This window comes from Cetorhinus maximus, chromosome 16, assembly GCF_964194155.1.
Source record: "Cetorhinus maximus chromosome 16, sCetMax3.hap1.1, whole genome shotgun sequence".
Taxonomy (NCBI): Eukaryota; Metazoa; Chordata; class Chondrichthyes; order Lamniformes; family Cetorhinidae; genus Cetorhinus; species Cetorhinus maximus.
The window spans coordinates 81,702,513-81,725,063 of NC_135894.1; the positions used below are offsets into that span (position 1 = coordinate 81,702,513).

The 22,551-nt window shown below is 39.8% G+C and overlaps 2 protein-coding genes across 5 annotated transcripts in view; one reads left to right on the top strand and one right to left on the bottom strand.

Moving 5' to 3' along the window:
* sonb (SON DNA and RNA binding protein b) overlaps positions 1–22,551 on the top strand; it is a 55,115-nt gene that overhangs the window by 31,017 nt on the left and 1,547 nt on the right. For 2 of the 3 annotated variants that reach the window (XM_078560212.1, XM_078560211.1), the window contains 7 exons: positions 3,295–3,471; positions 4,251–4,361; positions 9,622–9,738; positions 16,613–16,760; positions 17,792–17,860; positions 20,515–20,630; positions 21,718–21,878. In XM_078560212.1, coding sequence (XP_078416338.1) covers positions 3,295–3,471; positions 4,251–4,361; positions 9,622–9,738; positions 16,613–16,760; positions 17,792–17,860; positions 20,515–20,630; positions 21,718–21,878 — 899 coding nt within the window. Of the gene's footprint in view, positions 1–3,294; positions 3,472–4,250; positions 4,362–9,621; positions 9,739–16,612; positions 16,761–17,791; positions 17,861–20,514; positions 20,631–21,717; positions 22,112–22,551 lie in introns of those variants that run through there. The other variant, XM_078560213.1, reaches the window with a different exon arrangement.
* The window catches only part of donson (DNA replication fork stabilization factor DONSON), a 57,214-nt gene continuing 36,049 nt past the window's right edge, over positions 1,387–22,551 (bottom strand). The window contains exon 12 of one of the 2 annotated variants that reach the window (XR_013579207.1): positions 1,387–1,512. The gene's annotated coding sequence lies outside the window, so the exon portion shown is untranslated. The remainder of the gene's footprint in view (positions 1,513–22,551) is intronic. The other variant, XR_013579205.1, reaches the window with a different exon arrangement.

A 22,551-nucleotide genomic window follows, 5' to 3' on the forward strand; every position in this document is an offset into this window, starting at 1 on the left:
AATCACCTCCGTGCTTGCTGACCTACATTGGTTCTGTGACCAGCATGCCGTGATTTTAGAAATGTTCATCCTTGTTTTCAAATTGCTCCATCACTGACACCCTCCTTATCTCTAACCCCTCCTGCCCCATGCCCTTTCAACCCTGGCCTTTTGCACAACCCCAATTTTTTATTGCTCCACCATTAGCCTTCAGCTGCCTTGGCTTTAAGCACTGTGATTGCCTCCCTAAACCGCTCCACCTTTCTACCTCTGTTAACTTTAAGATGGTCCTTAAAATCTACCTCTTTGACCAAGCTTTTGTCTTAATATCTTATGGTAGTTTAGTGCCAAATATTGTTTGGTAATGCTCCCATGAAGCATCTTGGGACATTATGCATCATCTATAGTTTCCTTGATCACATTATCCCATTACTCTACACGCCCCACCTCATCCATCTCCCTTGGGAAAGACGTACAGCTTCTGCTTAACATCTTGGGAGTTGGGAAGAAACAGGGTGTGGGACCGACTTTGCAAAACCCCCATAGCAACTTAGTGAAATTGTATGTTAGGGCCATAATGAGATAAGAAAAGTTGTCTTTCACACAACTCTAATTATCTTCCTTTAAAATTGAATATCTGTGTCTGTATATTTGTAAAGGATTTATTATTTATACTGATAAAAGATTAAAGATGTGTATTGCCGCGATGTATCTGGTTGTAAGTACAATTCAACTTGAATTTGATACATAAAATGGGCATTAATTTCTACAAACCCAGAGAATAAACTAGCTGTACAGACTATAGTAACAGCGCACTTCAACTATTTTGATTACAAAAAATAGCCTTACCTAGAAGTACCCAGAATGATTGAGAATTATTAGCAAATATAAATAACAGTTTGGAGCAATGCTTTTGTTCAGTTACACTTGTAAGCAAAAGATTAAGTGCTGTAACACATTTCTTCCCTTGGTTCTGATTATTTTACCTCAGGTTTTGGTTAATCATAATTTTAGGGGGTACTGGAGAGGGAATTAGTGTGTCTGATATCATCCCATCATAAGTCTCTGCCTGAAATGGATATTCTTTATAAAGAATATAATGCAGAGGAATCAGAGGAGGAAACTGAATAGGCGTTGTGTTAGTGATGACACTGGCCCTTTGCATTCCCCTTTAATCAATAAATTGGAAGATTAAAACCACACAAAGAACACAGCATAAATAGAATGCGTTTGTTTAGGAATGGAAAGATAGAAGATCAGCCATGAACTTAGTGAATGGCAGAGCAGGCTTGAGAAGAGTATGGCCTACTCCTGTTTCTATTTCTTTATTTATTATGTTCTTATGAAAGTTGCATACATGAATGATTTTTCAACTTGCTCATGTTCTTTCAAACAATGGGTCAAAATTCACTCTAGGTGCCTGCTATTGTTAGTCTTGCCCTTGGCCGTTTAATTTCCAGGAGCTTTTGCATGGCAAGTTTTCATGAGTGGGAGGTGGATATGGCACGGAAGCCTCTACAGGACATCTGGGACCTGTGTGAACAGGTCAAGAAGCTGTATGTCTCCTTAAATCAAGCAACTTAAAGAATTGTTAATGAGCATCACAGAGTCTGAACCAGGAAGTATAAATCAAAGTAATGAATTCAATGTCAAATCAGACATGGAAAGCAAAGTAAACAAAGGAAAGACTGCATTAGGAGGGAGAGAAAAAGTACATGAATTTTTTTTTAAAAAAGCTGCAACAATTAAAAGCTGATGCAATCAGACTCCGCACATGAAAAGTTAATTTCCACCGTCAGAGAAGCATTTTTTTTGGCAGTAATTAAGACATCACATCATCAAAAAGGGTGCCTGGACTGAAATGGACGAGCCCTAACTTTCTGACGCAAGTACAGGAACTTCACGTCATGCAGTACATTTAAATGGGGATTCAGACAGAGAGATGCCATTTTCACGTTGTTTACAAAGGAGTGGCACATCTTGGACATCAACTTCCTGACTTTTGTGTTTAACTGAGCATCCGTTCGTACCTGAGATTGAACATAAATATTGGTGAATGCTGTTAGCCTCACTGGCTCATTTGTGGGAGGGAGAATATTTTTATGTGTTTCGGTGATGAAATAAATATGTCATTTAGCTTGGAGTAGTGCATTTTTGTGCATTCTTTGAAATTGATGTTTTATAATTCCTAATCCAAGGCTGGCAGAACTCTAATATTTGCAACTAATCTGCCCAGAAAGATTAACAGTTTAGATTCCTCCTCTATGCATATTGGATACTAATTTTCATATGTAAGCTCTACATATCTTCCATAATATAGAATAGAACTAATATTTTGTGCTTCCATTATATGGTGAGGATTTTTTTCTAATCCTGCAAAACATGAGACATGCATTCATTCAACATTTTGCATTTTGATTAATATGTTGAGAAATATAAATTGAAAATATGCTAATAAATTTTATTCAAAAGGTATATTCACCATTGTGATAATTATTCTAATGCAAAAAAAGGACTTTTATAAATAAATGAGCACGTCCTTTCAGCTGTTCACAATAGGCAGAGTACTGACCATGATCAGCCTGTGTTTGTAAAACTCAGAACATAATGTCTAACATTAGATGTGATTCCACAATTGGACAGCAATTACTTAATAATCCTGAGTGTGTTAAGAATTACACTAACAACCAATTTAAGATTAGGCTTGCAATATGGCTCCTTTACACATGCTAGAAACTACATATGACCATATTCAGGGACCTGTTGTCTGCAGGCAAAAAGAGCATGACCAGGCACTGCTCCTTTTTTGAATTAAACCAAAGCATAGGGCACAATAGTTCCCTAGTGCATTCTCCATGGCAATGTCTCAACCAATCAACATTGACTTTCCAACCAAACAGCACTCTTTTCTCATGAAGTATAAATTGTTACTCCCTCAGAAATCTGGCATTCTTGCATCTGTTCTGATGAGTGCAAGATGAAAAGCTTTGACAGTATGTTTCTTTTTTTCAACACTGCATAATACTTGATTGTGTTAAACCTAAATCTGCTTTTTAAAAAAATATTATAGTGAACTTTCTCATAAGCATCCATCCATTACAGCATTTCCTCCTCCCTAAAGGACAGCAAAGTCCAAACTTTGACACCATGATCTTATTCTCTCGTAGATGACCTTTTGGAAGATAGGGCTAATCTTAGCTCTACAACCCTGCTGACATGGAGCGAATGACATGATCAACATCAGAGCATCTCTGTTTAGAAGAGGAAAGTTTAGATGATGTTTTAAATAAACATTGACTCTTCCTTTATCACCAGAATGCCACAGTAAAACCAACACCAAAAACCCAGGTGGCTTTGACTAAGGAGTTCCCAGTCTCCTCTGGCACACAACACAGGAAGAAAGAGGTGCTGAATGTTTATGGTGATTGGGTTCCTGTGGAGAAAGACAGTGAAGAGACTACAGATGATGTCTTTACAGATGTTGATACTCAGGTGAGAGTTGTGCCGTTAACAATTAAACACTGGGTATAACTATTCTGCATGTGGGAGGTGCTTATTTTTTAATGGATCTCAAGAGACTTTGGGACAATGTGCAACAGAACTGGCATAATTTTTATGTGGAAATTATATCTTTTTGAAGATCTACGTATATTGATAGAAATTGAGGTTTGAAATCTATTATTCTAATTTTTCAGGTACACCTTGCAACAACATCCACCAATTCACTGATAGAATTAATTGATTTGCGTTTTGCTTTATTAACCACTGTCCGAAGGAAAAAATGGAAATGGGGGAGGGGTGCTTTTCATCTTAGACATGGGGTAAAATTGCTGTTTCTGTGGCTCACCTAGTTTATCCAATGTGTAGCCAAGCTATGCAGCAAGGTAGGTTCCAGGCCCAATAAGCAGAGTGTGCTGAGTTAGTTGCCCTCAGCCAGAGTAGTGCAAGAGCTGCTACAATTGGCTTTCGTGCTTCTTCAGGGATGAGATAATCGGTCGTGGTTATTGCTTGTCGTCTGTGTCTAGCACTCCTTTTGAGTAGCGGTGTAATGGCATCAGGGGACAGGATTGAACCCTGCATTCAAATAGCATGTTGACACTCATCGTCAAGGCTCATGCACCAATACTGGTTTCTTGGATGAATTACCGTACTGTGACCTGTCTCCAAAAAGGGTCGACATTCAGGAAAAGAGGACGAAAATTGTTGAAAGAAAGATGAAAGCACAGCAATTCAGTCACTCAATGTGGTAATGTTAGTATTTTATCTTCTAGGCAGTGGATATCTCTGTAACAATGAGTGAGAGAGCAACAGCTCAGAAACGTCTTGTAGAAAATCCATATGATGTAGAGGCTATGTCAATGATTCTTCGGGCACAGGAGCAGGTATGTCTGGGAAATGGTCTTCGGTTAGGCCTGAGTTATTGAATGATGTTTAGAAGGAAAAATAGATTTGGGAATATGACTTCTTTCAGAAATGAAGCTTGAGAATGCCCAAGGATGTTGGCATGGATAGAAGATTGGATAGCTAACAGGAAACAGATCGTAGGCATAAATAGGTCATTTTCTGGTTGGCAAGCTGTAACAAGTGGTGTGCCACAGGGATCAGTGCTGGGGCCTTGACTTTTTACAATTTATATAAATGACTTGGATGAAGGGACCTAAGGTATGGTTGCTAAATTTGCTGATGACACAAAGGTAGATAGGAAAGTAAGATGTTAAGAGGACATAAGGAGGCTACAAAGAGATATAGATAGGTTAAATAAGTGGGCAAAGATCTGGCAAATGGAGTATAATGTGGGAAAAGGTGAAATTGTCCATCTTGGCAGGAAAAATAAAAAATAAGCATATTATCTAAATGCTGAGAGATTGCAGAGCTCTGAGATGCAGAGGGATCTAGGTGTCCTAGTGCATGAATTGCAGAAGGTTAGTATGCAGGTACAGTAAGTAATTAGGAAACTTAATAGAATGTTATCGTTTATTTAGAAGGGAATTGAATACAAGAGTAGGGAGGTTATGCTTCAGTTATAAAGGGCATTGGTGAGATCACATCTGGAGTACTGTGGTCTCCTTATTTAAGGATGGATCTAAATGCATTGGAAACATTTTAGAGAAGATTTACCACACTAATACCTGGGATGGGTGGGTTGTCTTATGAGGAAAGGTTGGACAGGCTACAGGTTGTATCTGGAGTTTAGAAGAGAAAGAGGCGACTTGATTGAAACATATATGATCCTGAGGGGTCTTGACAGGGTGGATGTAGAAAGGATGTTTCTTTTTGTGGGAGAATCTAGAACTAGGGGTCACTGTTTAAAAATAAAGGGTCGCCCATTTACAAAATGACACAGTGCAGAAGAGGCTCTTCGGCCCATTGAGTCTGCACCGACACGTGAGAAACACCTGACCTAACTACCTACCTAATCCCATTTACCAGCACTTGGCCCATAGCCTTGAATGTTATGACGTGCCAAGTGCTCATCCAGGTACTTTTTAAAGGATGTGAGGCAATCCGCCTCCACCACCCTCCCAGGCAGTGCATTCCAGACCGTCACTACCCTCCGAGTAAAAACGTTTTTCCTCACATCCTCCCTAAACTTCCTGCCCCTCACCTTGAACTTATGTCCCCTCGTGACTGACCCTTCAACTAAGGGGAACTGCTGCTCCCTATCCACCCGGTCCATGCCCTTCATAATCTTATACACCTCGAACAGGTCGCCCCTCAGTCTTCTCTGCTCCATCGAAAACAACTCAAGTCTATCCAACCTCTCTTTATAACTTAAATGTTTCATCCCAGGCAACATCCTGATGAATCTCCTCTGCACCCCCTCCAGTGCAATCACATCCTTCCTATAATGTGGCGACCAGAACTGCACACAGTACTCCAGCTGTGGCCTCACCAAGGTTCTATACAACTCCAACATGATATCCCTGCTTTTGTAATCTATGCCTCAACTGATAAAGGCAAGTGTCCCATATGCCTTTTTCACCACCCCACTGACATGCCCCTCCGCCTTCAGAGATCTATGGACACACACGCCAAGGTTCCTTTGTTACTCAGAACTTCCTAGTGTCATGCTGTTCATTGAATACTTCCTTGTCAAATTACTCCTTCCAAAGTTTATCACCTCACACTTTTCAGGGTTAAATTCCATCTGCCACTTATCTGCCCATTTGACCATCCCGTCTATATCTTCCTGTAGCCCAAGACACTCAAACTCACTGTTATCCACCCGGCCGATCTTTGTGTCATCCCCAAACTTACTAATCCTACCCCCCCCACATAGTCATCTATGTCGTTTATATAAATGACCAATAATAGGGGACCCAGCACAGATCCCTGTGGTATGCCACTGGACACTGGCTTCCAGTCACTAAAGCATTCTTCTGTCATCACCCTCTGTCTCCTACAACTAAGCCAATTTTGAACCCACCTTATCAAATTACCCTGTATCCCATGTGCATTTGCCTTCTTTATAAGTCTCCCATGTGGGACCTTGTCAAAGGCTTTGCTGAAATCCATATAAACTACATCTACTGCACTACCCTCATCTACACACCTAGCCACCTCCTCAAAAAATTCAATCAAATTTGTTGGGCATGACCTCCATCTGACAAAGCCATGCTGACTATCCCTGATCAAACCTTGCCTCTCCAAGTGGAGATGGATTCTCTCCTTCAGAATTTTCTACAATAGTTTCCCTACAACTGATGTGAGACTCACTGGCCTGTAGTTCCCTGGCTTATCTCTACAACCCTTCTTAAATAGCGGAACCACATTAGCTGTTCTCCAGTCCTCTGGCACCTACCCCGTGGCCAGAGAGGAATTAAAAATTTGGGTCAGAGCCCCTGCGATCTCCTCCCTTGCCTCCCTCAGCAGTCTGGGACACAAATCATCCGGACCTGGAGATTTGTCCACTTTTAAGCCTGCCAACACCTCCAATACCTTGTCGCTCCCTGTATCAATTTGCTTAAGAACCTCGCAGTTTCTCTCCCCGAGTTTGATACCTTCATCCTCATTCTCTTGGGTGAAGACAGTTGTGAAGTATTAGTTCAACACTGTAGCGATGTCCTCTGGCTCCACCCATAGATTGCCCCATTGGTCCCTTATGGGCCCGAATCTTTCCCTGGTTATCCTCTTCCCATTGATATACTTATAGAATATCTTGGGGTTTTCCCTACTTTTACCAGCCAGAGCTTTCTCATATCCCCTCTTTGCTCTCCTAATTGCTTTCTTAAGCTCCACCCTGCACTTTCTGTACTCCACTAATGCCTCCGCTGATTTGCTTCCCTTGTACCTGCTAAAAGCCTCTCTTTTCCTTCTCATCGTATCCTGAATATCTCTGGTCATCCATAGTTCTCTGGGCTTGTTACTCCTTCCTATCACCCTAGAGGGAACATGTTGAGCCTGTACCTTCCCCATTTCCTTTTTGAACGCCACTTTTGAACCCACTGCTCCTCTGTAGATTTCCCCACAAGTAGCTGTTCCCAGTCTACCTTGGCCAGATCCTGCCTTATTTTACTAAAATCCACTCTCCCCCAATCCAAAACATTTTTTTGTAATTTGTCTATTTCTTTGTCCATAACAAACTTAACTTGTACCATGTTGTGGTCGCTATCACTAAAATGCTCCCCCACCACCACCTCAGCCACCTGTCTGGCTTCATTCCCCAGAATTAGGTCCAGCACTGCGCCATCCCTTGTTGGACCCTCTACATATTGACCTAAAAAGTTCTGCTGTACACATTTCAAGAAATCCACTCCAACCAAGCCCTTAACACTATGTCTTTCGCAATTAATGTTGGGAAAGTTGAAATCACCTAATATAAATACCTATTGCTTATTGTTTTTACACACCTCTGCAAATTGTGCACATATTTGCTCCTTAATTTCCCGCTGACTATCTGGGGGTCTATAATAAACACCTAACAATGTGGCTGCCCCTTTTTTATTCCTAAGCTCTACCCACAAAGCTTCATTTGATGCCCCCTCCAAGATATCATCTCTCCTTACTGCAGTAACTGACTCCTTAACTAATAATGCAGTGCCTCCTCCTCTTTAACCACCTGCCCTGTCTCGCCTGAAGATTCTATATCCCGGAATGTTGAGCTGCCAATCCTGCCCCTCCCTCAACCACATTTCAGTGATGGCTACTATATCACAATTCCACATGTCAGTCCTCACCCTTAACTCATCCGTTTTACCTGTAATACTCCTGGCATTAAAGTAGAGGACATCTAGCCTTGCCTTACTCCCTTGAAACTTAATGCAGCTGTTCTCCCTCTGACTTGATTGTTTTACTGTATTATGATGTGTCCCTATTCTGCTAACATTCTGTGTCCCCTCCCCCTGCTGAATTAAACTCCTCCCAACAGCACTAGCAAACCCACCCGCTAGGATGTTAGACCCACTCTGGTCCAGAAACGGTCCCAGTGATCCAGGAATCTAAAACCCTCCCTCCTGCACCAACTCTTAAGCCACGTATTCATCTGCGCTATTCTCCTATTTCTGAGCTCACTAGCATTTGGCACTGGGAGTAATCCAGAGATTACAACCCAAGAGGTTTTGCTTTTTAGTCTGCTGCCTAACTCCCTGAATTCTTGATGCAAGACCTCATCCCTCTTTCTACCTATGTCATTGGTACCAACATGTACCATGACCTCTGCCTTATCACCTTCCCACTTCAGGATGCCCTGCATCCATTCAGTGACATCCCAGACCCTGGCACCAGGGAGGCAACACACCATCCTGGTGTCACATTGACCACCACAGTAGCGCCTATCTGTTCCCCTGACTATAGAATCCCCTATTACTATTGCTCTTCCTCCCCTCCTGTACAGACAGGCTGCTTGTGCCAGAAGCTTGGCTCTGTCCGCACTCCCTGGAGGAACCAGCACCCTCATCAGCCTCCAAAACGGAATACCGATTTGCGAGCAGGACCCCAGGGGACTCCTGAACTACCTGCCTGTTTCTCTTGGACTGCCTGGTGGTCACCCATTCCCTTCCTTCCTCAAGTCCCTTCAGCTGCAGTGTGACCACCTCTTTATACGTGCTATCCACGTTTAGACAGAGACAAGGAGAAATTTTTTTCTCTGAGGGTTGAGAGTCTTTGGAACTCTCTTCCTCAAAAAGCGGTGGAAGCAGAGTCTTTAAATATTTTTAAGGCAGAGGTAGATAGATTCTTGATAAGCAAGGAGATGAAAGGTTATAGGGGGTAGGTGGGAATGTGGAGTTGAGATGACAATCAGATCAGCCATGATCTTATTGAATGGTGGAGCAGACTCAGGGGGCTGACTGGCCTACTCCTAATTCATATGTTCGTATGTTGTAAGTTCAAGTCCCTGTACAGGACTTTGACTTATAGGTGGACACCCAAGTGTAGTACTAAGGGTGCACTATATTGTCAGAGATGCTGTTCATAGCATTATTCATAAAAGAGCAGGAATACTTCTAATGTCCTGGTCAACAGTCCTCCTTGAAGCAACAGCAACCTGGTCATTCATAACATTGAGAATTCATAACATTTGCAATTCATCATTGGTTCTGGATGTTTATCCTTCAAGTTATTTAGGTTTAATCAGATTTGAAACAAACATTTAATAGTTGCTTATTTTCAATATTGTTTACATTTTTTTTTTCTTTTTGTCAGATTGATGTGTGGGCTCAGTCAAACTCTCTGCCTGGTCAATTCACAGGCAGCACTGGAGCTCAAGTCTTGACCTATGAGGAATTAACAAACAGTGGTCCTCAAGCTTGGATCAGGAAGGTAATGAGTACATTTGTGGACTAAATTACTTTGTCAGAATTGAAATTAAAATAATCATGTAAGGGTACTGATTGTATTTGGAGTCACACCTCCAGTAGTTAACAGAGTGAATGAAAAAAAGTATGCTGAAGTTTAGTGTGTGTCATGAATCAGTGAAGGTGAGGTCTGTTTTGTAATTGTCTGATAATTAGAAACCTTGAACACTTGAAAAAGAATAGATCTTCCTATTGATTATATATTAGCTGACATTCAGCATTAAGAGGTTGCCATCTTTTCTGTGCACCTTACATAGAGTAATATAAGCAGACAAAACTAAGGAGGAGATTCTTTTTTAATTTTTATTGACTTTAACTGCAGTTGCTTAAAGTTAATTTGGCAAAAAGAGTGACTTTGTTACAAAATGTAGCTGAGCTATAAGAGGAGATAGTTGCCTTCAATTACAGTTATAATTGGAAATCAGCAGTCTTCTCCCCACAATCTGAGAATTCTTTGACCTGATTGTAACAGGTGTCAATTAAGACTTGGGGCAAAACTTTAGAAACTACAATATTCCTTAGATCTTTCCACTAACATTTGAAGTGGTTGGTGGCACTGCGTTTGAGGTTTTGCATGTATTTAAGGACGTTATTATGCAAGACAAGAGCCACTGACTCATACAGGTTATAAGTAGAAATGGGTGAAAATTTGAATGGCAACATATACAACAGATGTAAATACCTCCTGGCTGAAATGACCCAGTTGAAGGCCCCCCAAAAGTTTGGATAAGAAGCTTTAGGGAGGAAAAGTATAAAACTTCGAAGGATTTTGTGTTTTATATTATTTGACACTTAGGAAACTCACATTAATCAAAATCATGTAGGTATATGCCGTTTTATTAGATGTAGTCATTTACTGTTAAATCTGTGAAATAACTTTTTGTGATATTTAAATGTTATCCTAGGCCTTTCAGAAAATTGTAATGACGTTTAAAACCCTCTTGCCCAACCAAGTGTTCTTACATAAAAAGTAACAATGTATTATTTTCAATTGGTTTTGTAAGCTGATTTCAGTGTAAACAAGACGGAAAAAGTTAAAAGGAAAAGTAATGCTTCACATTTTTGTATATTATGACAACATTCTGACTGACACATGGTTGGTATTAATCCACTAGAGAAAAAAAAAACTAATGTCTGTTTCAGTTTATGTTCAGTGGTGTATCCAGTTCACAAACAAGAGATGCAGTTATACAAAGAGAATCTAACTGGAGTCCGAACCAAAATTGGTATGAAACAGTTGTTTCATATATCTTTTATTCTATGTATGTCATGACTGCTCGAACAGTTTTTGTCCTTCAAACTTCTATTATTCTATATGGATATTTAATACACTGGGCTTTCATTACATGTTCTCAAATATTTAATGTCTCTCAAATATTTAATGTCCCTCCTACTTTTAAAATCTCTATTATTCCAATTTTCATGGAATGACTTTTGTAGATTTGTGTTCCCGGGAAATGACACTTGCTGATCTGTGTCTTGTCTGCAATATTTTTCATCCCTCTTACATTATTTTCTTCTTAATTTGAAATCTGTATATTACCTCCTGTAGGGGTTTCCCTTTTCCTCACTGCTATGCTTCCGTTTTCAGCTGCTTATAAGGGTGGGGATCAAATGGCAAGTTTCTTCCCAGATGTTTTCTGTGCTGTTTTTAACGGTTGGAGAACATTCAGATGATCTCTGGTAAGGCTAGTATGCTCCTTTGAATGCAACTTCACCCTCTCCCTCCAGCCTTGGAATCAGAGCTGTACTGCTTTTTGCCATATTGTGGTTCCTCTATTTGAGAGCTGGCAGAACTTGCTTAATGGCCACAACCAACTTTTCCTGTTAGTCAAGACTGAGATAGAATCATGACTTCTGATTGGACATGCCAACACTGTAAAACCAAGATAACTAGGCAATCTGCTGTCCTCATGTTTTTAAAAGTTAAATGGTAAACCTCTTTTATGTTTTTTCAGTTTAAAAAAAACACCGTAAACTATGATGTTTTTAAGAACAAATGAACTGGCAATTTTCCCTTATCTTGAAAATATCTTGCTTTTTTTAAATTTACAATTGCCATTTTATGTTAGCATCAGTTAAATAGTGATAAATTAAATAGTTCCTCAGGGTAGTGTCCTAGGCCCAACCATCTTCAGCTGCTTCATCAGTGACCTTTCTTCCATCATAAGGTCAGAAGTGGGGATGTTCGGTGATGATTGCACAATGTTCAGCACCATTCACGACTCCTCAGATACTGAAGCAGTCCATGTCCAAATGCAGCAAAACCTGGACAATATCCAGGCTTGGGCTGACAAGTAGCAAGTAACATTTGCGCCACACAAGTGCCAGGCAATGACCATCTCCAACAGGAGAGAATCTAACCATCGCCCCTTGACATTCAATGGCATTATCATCACTGAATTCCCCACTATCAACAACCTGGGGGTTACCATTGACTAGAAACTGAACTGGAGTAGCCATATAAATACTGTGGCTACAAGAGCAGGTCAGAGGCTAGGAATTCTGCGGCGAGTAACTCACCACTTGACTCCCCAAAGCCTGTCCACAATCTACAAGGCACAGTCAGGAGTGTGATGGAATACTGTCCCCTTGCCTGGATGAATGCAGCTCCAACAATACTTGAGAAGCTTGACACCACCCAGGATAAAGCAGCCCACTTGATTGGCACCACATCCACAAACATTCATTCCCTCCATCACCGACGCACAGTAGCAGCAGTATGTACCATCTACAAGATGCACTGCAGCAACTCACCAAGGCTTAGACAGCACCTTCTAAACCCACGACCACTACCATCTAAAAGGACAAAGGCACAAAGGCAGCAGATACAATGGAACACCACCACCTGGAAGTTTCCTCCAAGCCACTCACCCCTGACTTGGAAATATATCACTGTTTCTTCATTGTCACTGGGTCAAAATCCTGGAACTCTCTCCCTATACCACATGGACTGCAGCAGTTCAAGAAGGCAGCTCACCACCACCTTCTGAAGGGCAATTAGGGATGGGCAATAAATGCTGGCCTAGCCAGCAAAGCCCTCATCCCTTGAATGAATAAAAAAAAATGATGAATTGTAGTCATAGATTTCTTGTATTTAACTGGATGCTGTATATTAAGAGTGTCTTCTTCATAATATTTTTTGAGCATTATTTTCACCAAGGCAGTAGTTTGAATATTTGAGTTTTTCTTTTTACCATAAAACTTTATTTTTTCAATACTCGGGGTGATATTGAGGAAATAAAAGCATGAAATATATTTTTTGTAATAGCAATTATATAACACATTAAATGTATTCCAGAGCGTTGCTTTAGAAAATATGGAAAGAGAATTATTTATCATAAATTATTTGATTAATACACGTCTCTTTTCTGTGTAAATTGTATACAGTTGGTTAAGTATCTGAATTGGATTTGTGAACTGAATACACATTGGAGATACTGAAACAGATGTTGATGATAAAAAATTCTATCATTACAAAGCAGGTACAAAAGCAGGACGGAACCCTGGGCGACTTTGGCTGGGGTTTGTATCATTCTCTGCATGGTTGCCTCTTTCTTTTGTGAGGTTCCTGGAAAAACAGGGGAAGAAGGAAATGGAAGTAAGTAAAAACCAATCCAGGTTTTTGGGATGAGGCAGCTGGTATTCCAGACCCTTGGTTGATTTGAAGAAATATATTTATCTGTTTAGACAGTTTTTGCATGCATTTTAATATTTTGTTAAAGAAACAAACAGTTTAAGTTTCAAAGATGTTTCTGTTTACTTGTAATGAAAAGTGGCTTAAAATTCTTGAGTGCAATTTAAAGAGTAATTAAAGTCATAGCTGTATCAACATAGTTAAAATGTGAATTAATTTGATTATTAAATTATTTTCAGTTACACATTTTAACTATAATTTTCTCAATCTAAGCCCTTTATAAATCTGGCTCTTCAGGTTCACCATTTAGCACACACATTTGGAGCTGATACAGAAATGCTTTTAAATTTAAAAATAATGGCCTTCGAACAATATTGGAATACCTTAAATTAGTACTAGCATAGTTTAACATTTTAATTGCATTTTGAGGTTTTGCTATTTCCTGTGTTGAAAATGTTTCAAAAGCCTCACTGTCAAAGTCTTTACCATGGTTTGATTCATTGCCTTATATTCCATTTGTTGTATTTGGTCTGATAGCTACAAAATTGGGCAAACTGATTATTGTCTAAAACAAGCCTTGATGACCTTTGCATGCACCACTGAAGCCTTTCCCCAATGTGATCCACACGATAGTTAAAATATCACCATCAGATTTGTCGAATGAAAAGTGAATGTATTAACTCGACTAATCTTGTAATAAATAGAATGCATATTGCATTTGCTCACCTCTCAATTTTCACTAGAACTTTGACTTTACTTCAGTGTTTTTCAAACTTTTCTGTGTGGTTGATCCTGACAAATATTGATGCACACTACTAATTTCCAAAAGACAGCGAAAGCAGGGCTATTGATGCAGAAAATATTTTTATTAGTATTCTGCAAAAGAAATCAAATGCTAGTAAATCAAAAAATGTAGACAGATACTATTGGAAAATGGATAGAAATCTGATGATGTCAGGGACCCTTGGATTCTTTTGTGGATCTGTTGGGAACTCAAGTTTGCAAACCTAAGACCTAGAAGAGCTTCTGTACTGATCCTATTTGGGCTTTTTAATTTAAATTCAGGTATTCTTATTTGTAGTTGTGACCATTAAACCTGAAAACTGTTAGCTCTGTTATTCATATTGTCTTATGTTTATTAATTTGTCACCAGCATAAAACTATGCATTCTGTATCCGCTCCTGTCTTCATCCTGTACCACATTAGGTTATGCTTGCATTCTGCTCACCATTCTTCTAAGTATTGCTCCAAAAAGCAACTATGGCCATCAGTAGGGAGGTTCCTACATGTTGGGGTCAATTTTTGACTGGCTTCATCTGGCATTAGTTGAGGCAATGATAGTCTCAAAATGGAATCGGTAGCATTAACTCCCTGTTATCATAAGCGATATGGCAGGATTCCATTTTGAAAGGGCTTACGACCAGACATCCCGAGTGCCCCTTGTTTCAGGCAATAGGCCACTTTTGAGAAGGAAGTTGAGATCCTATGATGTAAACAGATCCCCGATTACTATTTTAGGTCGGAACTGGTTGGATTCTGCCCAGGGGTGCTCCTCCAGGGCACACACAAATAATCTGGCTTGTTGATGCCCTGGAAGACCCCACCCCCTGCAATCGTGGCTCCCAGTCCTATCAAACTACAATGTACTTTGCTGGTGGCTGCTCCTGCCTGATTTTGAGGCCTGTTTGAAACCCACAGTTGGTTGGTCAGATTTAAGTGGGTCTGTGGTCTCAGAATCGCAGGGGCCTCTTATTCGGTGTAAAGGCGGCCAACCAAAAATCAAGGCAGATTCCAGTTTTTTTTGCTGCTGTCAGTTGTTACATGAACGGTTGCAATTTAGCACAACATTTTATTTATTTAATACTGGGCAGATATACATGTTTCAAAATATTAAATACAGATAACTTTCCTGGTAACCCTATCAACATATTTTTTCTTGAGCGCAAGTGTCTGAAGAGTAGCTGCCTTGATATTCAAGTAAGCTGGGAGATTTTTTTATTCATTCATGGGATGTGGGCTTCACTGGCTGAACCAGCATTTATTGCCCAACCCTAGTTGCCTTCGAGAAGGTGGTGGCCTTTGCAGTCCATGTGGTGTAGGCACACCCACAGTGCTGTTAGGGAAGGAGTTTCAGGATTTTGACCCAGCGACAGTGAAGGAACGGCGATATATTTCTAAGTCAGGATTGTGAGTGACTTGGAAGGAAACTTCCAGGTGGTGGTGTTCCCATGTATCTGCTGCCCTTGACCTTCTAGATGGTAGTGGTCGTGGGTTTGGACAGTGCTGTCTGAGGAGCCTTGGTGAAGTTCTGCAGTGCATCATGTAGATGGTACACACTGTTGCTACTGTGTGTCGGTGGTGGAGGGAGTGAATGTTTGTGGATGTGACGCCAATCAAGTGAGCTAATTTGTCCTGGATGGTGTCAAGCTTCTTGAGTGTTGTGAGAGCTGCACTCATCCACAGTAATCACCACACAGTAATTTTTAAAAAACAATTCAATATGACAACGATTGTATTGTCTATCACACTACTAGGCCTGCTCTTTTACTAAATTTTAATGGCTCCAATTCACGTCAGTATAGTAATATTGACCATTAACATCTTAGAAATAATAACGTTTGACTGCTGGATTGTGTTTCCCTTCATTTATTAATTGTTACTAACTTAAAAATTTCTGAAATTTTGTTGAAATATTGGTATTCAGCAGTGCCTGGTGATCTGTTGAAATGCATGGTTGGGAGATGGAAAGGACAAAGAGAGGTGATAGTTCACAGACTGACCTGTGAACTTTCACTTCTATGTACAGAAACCTGGTGCAGGGTCAAATCCTTGTAGCCGCCTTGTTGCCACGGTCAGTCTCAACCCTACTTTTCACTACACACCGGCAGCAGAGGTCTAGGTATGTAATTTTTTTAAGGAGTTTTCAAATACATATTTTTAATCTGCATTTTAAATGTTTGCAGAGCAGACTTTACAAAGGCTTTTCATGCATGCATCTTTTTCCCTAAAACTCTTCACAGATTTTTTTAAACAGTGGCGTAATTATTTTTATTTGTTTTGGAATGTTTGATTTATTTTTTTAAATGTTCTGAGTACTTATGCATTTCTGAATTTGCAGATTGTGTTAATCAATCTGACAGAAAAAAGTTACTTTGACATCTTGTAATATTTGTTTTTATTATACCTTTCTACTTATAAACAGGATCAGTTCCTGAAGGCTGCGCCTTTAACTGGAGGAATGGGAGCACACTTGATGCAGAAAATGGGATGGAGGGAAGGAGAAGGGCTGGGAAAAAACAAAAATGGACCTGTAGAACCCATAGTCGTTGACTTCAAGACTGATCGTAAAGGTAATGATGCTCTTTTATCTTTAGTTTATTAATACGTAGTGAGTAGAATTGCTTGACAACAGCAGCAGAACTTAAGTGGTGGTCTCACAGAGACTGTTAATGTAAAAGTGAGTGTTTCTCGTGTAGACTATTAAAGTCAAAGTCAGACACACGATAATTTAACTAGCCCATTTAGGTCATATTGTATAAAGTGAGGCAGTGATAGTCTCAAAATGGAATCGGTAAACATTAACTCCCTGCTATCATGAGCGATATGGCAGGACTCCATTTTGAAAGGGGTTTACGACTGGACATCCTGAGTAAAATAATCAAATTCCTCAAAATATTTCTCAAGCTGCTTTTAGGAAGTGCTTGAATTACTATACTATGGATTTTGCATATAACAAAAACATTCATTACTGAGAAACCCTGAAAATTCTGAATAAAATACAATTATCTATATGATTACATCAGTCACTCAAAAACATTTTTTTTGTTCTTTGTTCAGCAGTCAACTTCAAGTTCCACTAATAACTAATTGTGCTTCACTGCCCAATTTTACATGTGCACGAGCGCTATCCACTGATTCATTGGTGTAATCGTGGCCCTCCACATTCCACCTGTTCCTTCTCTACTCTGGTTTCCTAAGTTACCTACTGAGATCCCAGATGCAAGCACGCAGTGCCACATGCTGGCCCTCTTGTGTGACAAGAGAAAGAAAACACTTATTTTTCCAGGGAACAAACGAAAAATAACACTTCACTGTTTTTGAGGACATCTCTTACAGATTTCTTTCCTAATTCTTTCAGTGCAGATGCATCGCCATCTCAACTCTGGCTGATAATAGTGTAATGTCTGAGCAATCCCACATTGATTTTCTGGAGTTAAAATGGTTTCCATCATCCAATCCTTGAAAAAGATATTAAAGTCTGCTTAATATTCCAATATTTGGTTATCTTTTGAAAATTAGTAGTACCTTGAAAGTTAGGTTTGTATCAGAAATGTAGCTCATTTCTTGCACAAATTAAGGTCTAACATTTGTGCCATTTTAGGTCTTGTAGCAGAAGGTGAGAAAACACAGAGGAAATCTGCAAATTTCCCCATAATGAAGGATCTATCAGGTATAAGTTCATATATGCTGTGTTATCCATTAAATATTGATATTTTGCGAATAATGTATTAACATGGATAGAGGATTAGTTAGTGGACAGAAAGCAAAGGGTAGGGATAAGTTGGCAAGCTGTGACTTGTGGAATGCTGCAAAGATCAGTACTTGGACCTCAGCTATTTACAATCTACATTAATGACTTGGATGAAGAGGCAGAGAATAATGTTGATGATACAAGTTTGATGATACAAAGCAAGTTGGGAATGTAAGCTGTGAGAAAGACACAAAGAGGCTGCAAAGAGATAGATTGAGTGAGTGAGACAACAAGATGGCAGATGGAATATAATGTGAGGTTATTCACTTTAGTCGTAAAAATAGGAAAGCAGAATATTCTTTAAAAGGCGTGAAACTTGTAAATGTTGATATTCAGTGGGATGTAGGTGTACTAGTATAAGGAGCACAACGTTAGTATGCAGGTACAGCAAGCAATTAGGAAGGCAAATGGCATGTTGGCCTTTATTGGAAGAGGATTGGAGTACAAGAATAAAGAAGTCTTGCTACAACTGTAGAGGGCTTTGGTGAGACCACACCTGGAGTACTATGTGAGCTTCGATATCCATATTAAAGAAGGGATATACTTGCATTGGAGGCAGTACAACATAAGTTCACTAGATCGTTTCCTGGGATTGGAGGGTTGCCCTATGATGAGAGGCTGAGTAAATTGGGTCTATACTAATTGGAGTTTAAAAGAATAAGAGGTGACCTCATTGAGACTTAAGATTCTGAAGAACTTGACAGAGTAGACACTGAGATATTGTTTCCCCTGGCTGGGGAATCTAGAACATGGGGGCACAGTTTCGGGTTAAGGGGTAATTCATTTAGGACTGTAATGAGAAACTTCTTCACTCAAAGGGTTGTGAATCTTTTGAATTCTCTACCCCAGAGGGTTGTGAATGCTCAATTGTTGAGTACATTTAAGGCTGAAGTAGGGATTTTTGGTCTCTCAGGGAATCATGGGATTTGGGAAGTGTGTGTGCAAGTGGAGTTGAGGGCATGATTGTACTGAATGGTGGAGCAGGCTCAACGGACCGTACAGTCTACTCTGCTCCTATTTCGTGTTCTGTTGGAAGCTACTGAGACTGATATTGCATCATGGTTGGGTCCAAAAGTGAACTAATGGAGTTGGCTATCACTTCCATGCTGGAAAGATGGGCTCTAGCTCTGGGCAGTACTCTCCACTAGGTTAATGCAGGAGTCCTCCATGCTCCTTGACATTGAACGCAGGCTTTCTGACAGGTATGTACTGGGAATGCATTGGGAAGACTGCCAGCTTTCTTCTGTAGCTTGCCCCATTGAAGTCCTCACCTGAATCCTCTGCAGCACAATGTGTCTGCCCTCACCCTCTGACGAATTTGTATCCATACTTCCTGCCCTGGCTGCAGAACATTTGTGCCTGGTGCAGATACCACCCTTCTGCTATCCTCTAAATTGCATGCTGTCTTGGTATTTGAACTGTTGGTTGAGTGTGTGAAATTGAGTGCCAGTATGTGTCCATCACTGTCGTCTTGCTAATCCTTCACTAAGATTGCTATTTTCATAGCTATCTGAAAGAAAGGCACAAGGGTAATGGGTGATAAGAGGTGCACACTTACACCATCTACAGCTTGTAAATCAAAAGAGATTATGCAATATGGAGGAAATGGGATTTGAGGAGGAGGATTAGGTATGAGGATATTGTCATCTTCAATGGAATCAGCTCTGCTGCTGGCCATGACCTCAGCAGTTGCTGTTTCAATAATGGCCAATACTGTTCCCTCCACAGGCGTAACTGTACCCCTATTGTTAGTTCCTGCTGCTTCCATTTGTGCGCCATCTTGGACTGCAGAAGAAGGAAATGTGTCAGCAAGTGCTGTGCAATTTGTTTGGGTGATATGGCTGGCATGGTTGAATACTGTAGTGTGTAGAAGCTGTGAAATGTGGCTTGCAGCAGTCTTAGTGTGCGAGGATGCCATGGGGCATATGGATGTTTTATATGAATTGTGACTGATAAAAACTGTTGGTAGATGATTGATGAAGTGTGTAGTGATTTGAGGTAAGTGGTGCAGTTGGTGGGATATTTAAGTTGTATTCTCTGATTGAGATAACTGAACTTATTGCAGCACTGTATCCAGGTCCCTGGGACTACTCCAGGCATTCATCTTCATGGCTATCTGCTCCCATTGCCTGTTAGGGCTTATTGCAGATACATGGCATCTTACTTTCCACCTCCTTTACAAACACCTCCAGTTCAGTGTTCGAAAACCTTGAAACCTGCTCGCCCATGTTGTGCTATTCTTCAGTTTCCCTCTTTGAATGACTGTCAACATCTGCTCCAGCTAGAGTCCACCTCCCCTTTAAGAGGTGCAGACTTGCTTTAATAAATGCTCAAAAGGTACAATTTTGGACCCACTGCTGCTGTGTGCAGCAAATGAACAATGCATGTAGCATTGATATGCTGCCTGCATTTCAAGGAACAACAATCTTACCTTTTTGGGCCTTGCTTAATTTAACACCTCTTACCTGGCCTTTTGAATATAAATAAGTTGCTTCTTTAACTTGAAGTTGTTACATTTGATTGGTCCATTTTGGGATGACTAAATGCATCTTTTCTGTTTGTACAATCCTTAGGAAAGCATCCAGTTTCTGCATTGATGGAAATTTGTAACAAGAGAAAATGGCCACCACCTGATTTTTTGATGGTTCATGACAGTGGTCCTGATCATCGCAAACATTTCCTTTTTAAGGTGAGCAAATAGGATGATAAAATTCTCATTTATGTTTTAAGCTATTTTCTCAGTACTGCTAAAATTCTTAACTAAACAATACTGATAGATGCAAATGGATGCTTTATACATGTAATTATCTTCACACACAATTAGGATGCGTCCAGGTTACTAATATGGAGATCTTGGAATCAGTATGCTTTTAAGCTGTTTTGATTTAAACTCTAGAACTCTTGCACTTTGTGGCCATGGTGAGTGCAGCCACTTAGAAGTTAAGCTAGAATATAAAGTACAACACTTGATATATGTTCAGGAAAACGGAATAAATTGAACACAATAACTTCAATACTAAAGCTGCAGAGGTGAAATTCTGTGGTGGTAATGGGAATTGAGTGTTCTGGAACACTAAGGAGGCATTGCTCCTGTGATTTGCAATAATGTTGGCTTACCTTATGTAGAAGATGCTTACCTACAAATCTTGAAAAAAATTGCAATGAGTTAAAATTTGTAAACAGAGATGTTAGTTTCCTAAATTTGAGAGTGTGGGAGAACAGAAATAAAATTGAGATTTTCTTCCTAATAACTACATGCTTAGCAAGAATGAAGCAACATAAAACTAGATGTTAACTGAGGGAGCAGTCAACTGCAAGCAAAAGCTTTGCATTATTTATGGCAGGATGGCTGAACTCATTTTATAAATTTGTAAAATAAATCAGGAGCAGGGGAAATGAGATTCAGAATTGTCCTTCTGAAAAATGTATGTAGCCATTAAGTCTTATGACTAGAAACTTGACGTTGACCTGCTGTACTTAGATACACCTCTTTCTAGGCTGCGGTATGATGTATTGATAGTGACCTTTCTCAGAATACACTTTTCAACATTCAGGGCTCAGTGGGGCAACAGCAGCCTAGTTTTATTTGACCAAGTGTAGACAACTGCATCTTTGTAAGCATATCACATATTAAATTCTGTCAAACGTCTGCAGCTGTAATCTATTTTTGATTCAAATTTAGCTATTAAAAATAAAATGAACTGTTAAATTTGCAACTGATATCTGCTTTGATAAGACTGAAAATCGCATTTACAGTATACACATTTCTGTGATAGGTGATGATCAATGGTACAGAGTACAAACCCAGCCTCCCCAGTCCTAACAAGAAGCATGCTAAGGCCTCAGCTGCCACTATTGCCCTGCAGGCCATGGGACTTGTTCCAAAGGATGGTGCTACTTCAGCTGCAAGTTTTAAGAGTGCCTCAGATGATGCTATGTAAATTACTTTTCAGTACCTGCCATTAAATTGTTTGACTCTGTAAATAGAGATATTTTAAAAGCAAATTCCACAACCAATTTAAGTTATTTTCATGAATTGTTAAACAACTTTGTAAATTATGTTGTCCCCAGACATTATGTAGAACTTCATCAATGAGTGTGATCATCACATTGTGCATTTGTAAATACACATCTTCAATAAAGGAACCTGTGGTTCTTTCAGTAATACAACTATTTTGTATAATATGGATGGTAGTGTTTAGAATTCACTCTGCTTGCCAAGAGTGGTCTGGTCTGTATTTACACCTTCTTAAACATAGGATAACGAGAAGGCCTTTCAGCTCTGTATCTTAACTCCATTTGCCTCCCTTTGTTCCATAATTCTTACCAAATGAGAATCTTTCGAATTTTGATTTTGAAATTTTCATTTGACCTAGCCTTAATTTTTGGGACAAGAGTTCCTGATTTCCACTATCCTTTCTGTAGCTTCTGTGACTTTTCCATCATGTTACAATGGATGATGGTTCCTTCGCTGTGAATCAATTTTACTGTGTTTCTAGAGTGGTTTTGTTCCAGCCCACAAGAGGAAGGAATTGACATAATTGATTGGCTGTCATATGCACAAGATCCAAGGTAGAATCTAGGATATGCAAATAGTGGTATCTGCATGT